The sequence below is a fragment of the Nicotiana tomentosiformis genome, chromosome 1 (assembly GCF_000390325.3).
Source record: "Nicotiana tomentosiformis chromosome 1, ASM39032v3, whole genome shotgun sequence".
Taxonomy (NCBI): Eukaryota; Viridiplantae; Streptophyta; class Magnoliopsida; order Solanales; family Solanaceae; genus Nicotiana; species Nicotiana tomentosiformis.
The window spans coordinates 876,413-880,062 of record NC_090812.1 but is presented as its reverse complement, the minus strand read 5'-3'; the positions used below and the strand labels follow the sequence as shown (position 1 = coordinate 880,062).

The 3,650-nt window shown below is 44.8% G+C and overlaps 1 protein-coding gene across 1 annotated transcript; it reads right to left on the bottom strand.

Moving 5' to 3' along the window:
• Positions 1 to 1,505: 1,505 nt before the first annotated feature.
• LOC138904173 (uncharacterized) lies at positions 1,506 to 3,242 on the bottom strand. Its single transcript, XM_070192705.1, has one exon. It carries the CDS (start codon positions 3,240 to 3,242, stop codon positions 1,506 to 1,508), a length of 1,737 nt encoding a protein of 578 aa, XP_070048806.1.
• Between the last annotated feature and the right edge of the window lie 408 nt (positions 3,243 to 3,650).

Genomic DNA, 3,650 nt, shown 5'->3' with positions numbered 1-3,650 from the left:
GGCTCTATGATGCCTTGTAGATATACCCCGAGCCCCTTTCCGGGCTTGTACCCATGTTTAATCATTTCAGTGGCAACCATGACCGAGGCATTAGATAAGCAAGGTTGAGGGAATGGGGCCCCTTCTTCGCATTGATCAGCGATCACAATTTCGAAGGCTTGGTAGACAATGTGCTCACTTCCTTCTCTAGCTTCGAGACATGGTACTGAAGGGTCCCTGTAAATGGACTGTTCATCCTCCCCGTGGACAACAATTTCTTGATTTTCATGTTCAAATTTGGCCATTTGATGAAGAGTGAAGGGCACAGCTCCTGCAGTGTGAATCCATGGTCTTCCTAGGAGAAAATTATATGAAGTATCCATGTCCAGAACCTGGAAAGTTACCTCGAAATCCACATGGCCAATGGTCAAAATCAAATCAATTTCCCCTATTGTGTCTCGTTTGACACCATCAAAAGCGTGCACACATACATTGTTTGGTCGGATTCTTTCTATTCCAATTTTCATCCTCTGGAGCGTTGAGAGAGGGCAAATGTCGACCCCAGACCCACCATCTAGCATGACTCTCTTCATATAATAACCTTCGCATTTGACAGTCAAGTGAAGGGCTTTGTTGTGGGTGTCTCCCTCTTGGGGCAAATCATCACGGCTGAAGGAAATCCTATTAACTTCAAAGAATTGTTCAGCCATTCTTTCCAGTTGTTCAACTGAAATTTCAACCGGGACATATGCCTCGTTCAATGTTTTCAGGAGTACCTTCTGATGTTCATTTGAGCTAATAAAAAGAGATAAAAGTGAAACCTGGGAAGGAGTCTTCCTGAGCTTGTCAATTATTGCATATTCCGAAGTTTTCATTTTTCCGAAAAACTCTTCTGCTTCCTCAGAACTCACAGGCTTCTTAGGCGGAAACCGTTTATCCTTGCTCAGTTTTAACATCTTTTGCTCTTCTGGGTTGTGGTACTTCCTAGGTTGGTTCATTTCGTTTACCTCTCCCATAATCTCTTTCCCCTTGTAAGTAACCACTGTTTTGCTATAATTCCAGGGGACTGCAGTGGGGTCTCTCATAGGGCTCTGTGGTGCGCGGCTAATAACCACGGGCTCATTCAGCCTTGGTGAAATTACCTCCCCCCGCGCCACATAAGTCCCTTTTGGCACATACAACTTTGGCATATTTAGCGTGACTTTCCTCTGCTCAAATCTTTTGGGAGTGTTCAACATGAGTTGTTCTTTCCTTGGGGCCCTAGGAACATAGAGAATTGCGTCCTTAGCTGGTGCTGCCCCAGTATTTGTTTCTGCAACTTGAGGAGTTAGAGTGATTTTCTTCTCATTTCTGGCTTGTTTCAACGCCGCTTTAGGTCTTGCCTCTGAATCGACAATGGCGATGATAGCTTTCAAAGCTGGATAAAACTCTTTATCATCACAAATCATTCCAATGACCGGCCCGTTGTTGTGAGTCGGTAATGGATTGTTAGTCACATTGGGGACTTCCTCGTCCCTCGGCACCACTCATTTTTGTTCTATCAAATTCTCAACGGCTCTCTTGAGAGTCCAATAATCCTCTGTATCATGACCCTCTGCCCCTGAATGATAGGCACACCTAGTACCGGGCCGGTATGATGGAGATTCCGGATTTTGCCGGTTTGGAGGCACAAGTTGCAATAGACCCATCTGGACTAATTTTGGAAACAAGCTAGAGTAGGACTCACCAATAGGGGTGAAGTCGTTTCTCCTAGGATGCTCACGGGGGTGTGTATTATGTTGGTAATTGTTTTGTGGGGGACGGGGGTTATATGGAGCTTGGTAAGGATGGTTATTTCTCGGAGGTGGAGCTCGGTTTTGGTTGTAGTGTTGTTGTGGCCGTGCATAAGGTTGGACATTTATCACCGCATAGGGAGGCGGTGCCAAGGCATATGCTGCATCTTGATGGGGGTAGTAGTGTTGTGGGGTTCTGGAAGGCAGGTAAGAATGATCGCAGGATCGATGGGGGCCTCTCAAACCTGAAGTCATCAAGGCTCTTTCTTCCCTCTTCTTTCGATTTGCTAAACCTCCCGAGCCGTTCTGGATGGCTTGGGAGGTGGCTCTCAAAGCAGATTGACTTATGATTCGGCCAGTTTTCAAGCCATTTTCTACCATTTCTCCGATTTTTATGGCCTCCACAAAAGGTTTGCCCATTGCAGACATCATGTTTTGAAAGTAATCGGCCTCTTGGGCCTGCAAGAAAACATTGACCATTTCTGCCTCATCCATAGGCGGTTTCACTCTGGATGCTTGCTCACGCCACTTGATAGCATATTCACGGAAGCTTTCCGTGGTTTTCTTCTTGAAATTGGTCGAAGAATTCCTATCTGGATCTATATCAATATTGTATTGAAATTGCCTGACGAAATCTCGGGCCAAGTCATCCCATATATGCCAATGGGAGATGTCCTGATTTATGTACCATTCTGACGCAATTCCCGTCAAGCTCTCCCCGAAATAGGCCATCAAAAGTTCTTCTTTTCCACCTGCCCCTCTCAACTGATTGAAATATCTTTTCAAATGAGCGATCGGGTCTCCATGCCCGTCGTATTTTTCAAATTTTGGCGTTTTAAAACCAACGGGCAAATGAACATGAGGAAACATACACAAATCGGAGTATGAGACACTCTTTTGGCCACTCAGGCCTTGCATGTTCTTCAGACCTTTTTTGAGGCTTTTCATCTTCCGAACCATCTCTTCTTGCTCGGGGTTTCTCATAGCTCTTTCCTGTTCCATATGAGACTCAAACTGCGGGTGTTGAGGGTAAGAGTTTGGGGTAACATGAGCGTTGTCTAGCTGAAATTGCGGGATTTGAAAAGTGAAAGCTGAAGGCTCGAAGCTTGGCCTGGGAACTGTTGGTTGTGCCGTAGTAGAGACTGGTGGTGCGGTGAATAATGTAGAAGGTACCCCTGAAAACGGTGCCTGGGGGCGAACCTCAGAAGGCATACCGGTGAAATTGGCCGATATAGTGGGGTACCCAAATGGGATGATTGGGTTTGTTACGGGGATGGGGACATTAGAGATTCCACTCGTCCTGGGAAGCAGTTCAGGAAATTCGGGGATTATACTGGGCGGTTCTTTGCCATTAGACCAAGCGTCCCACATTTCTAACATGCGGACGCGCAACCTCCTATTTTCCTCAGTGGCTGCAGACTCTGACTGTGGAATAGCCGATACAGGACTATCCTCAGGCTCAATAATTGGTATATGACTTTCAGAGGCCATAGGAACACCGCCTTTAGATCTCGTGAAGTAAGGATGGGAAGCCAGATTACCACAAAACCAACCACCTTAACAGGACCTTTGATATTTGCACACACAACAACCTTGTTAGTTTGAGATATTTAACATATAAGGAGTCGCATATTGGGGATGCAATGCACTTAAACAATTAAATGTTTCTAAATGTCTTTGCAACGGATGTATGTTTTATCCCGGCTTTACTATCTCTTTTCTCAAATTTCGAATCCTTATTTATTTTTCCTTCCCTTATTGCTATTTTTTGCTCTTTTATTTTTCACTCTTTTTTCTTTCTTCTTCACTCAATTTTCCTTATTTTTCTCTCATTTTCTTTATTTTTCACTCAGATTGTCTATAGCTACGATCGAATACGATGGGGATTGCCTACGTATC

Bases quoted from the DNA above. Each gene is read 5' to 3' on its own strand.
- LOC138904173 (XM_070192705.1), bottom strand. From the start codon at position 3,242: ATGGCCTCTGAAAGTCATATACCAATTATTGAGCCTGAGGATAGTCCT.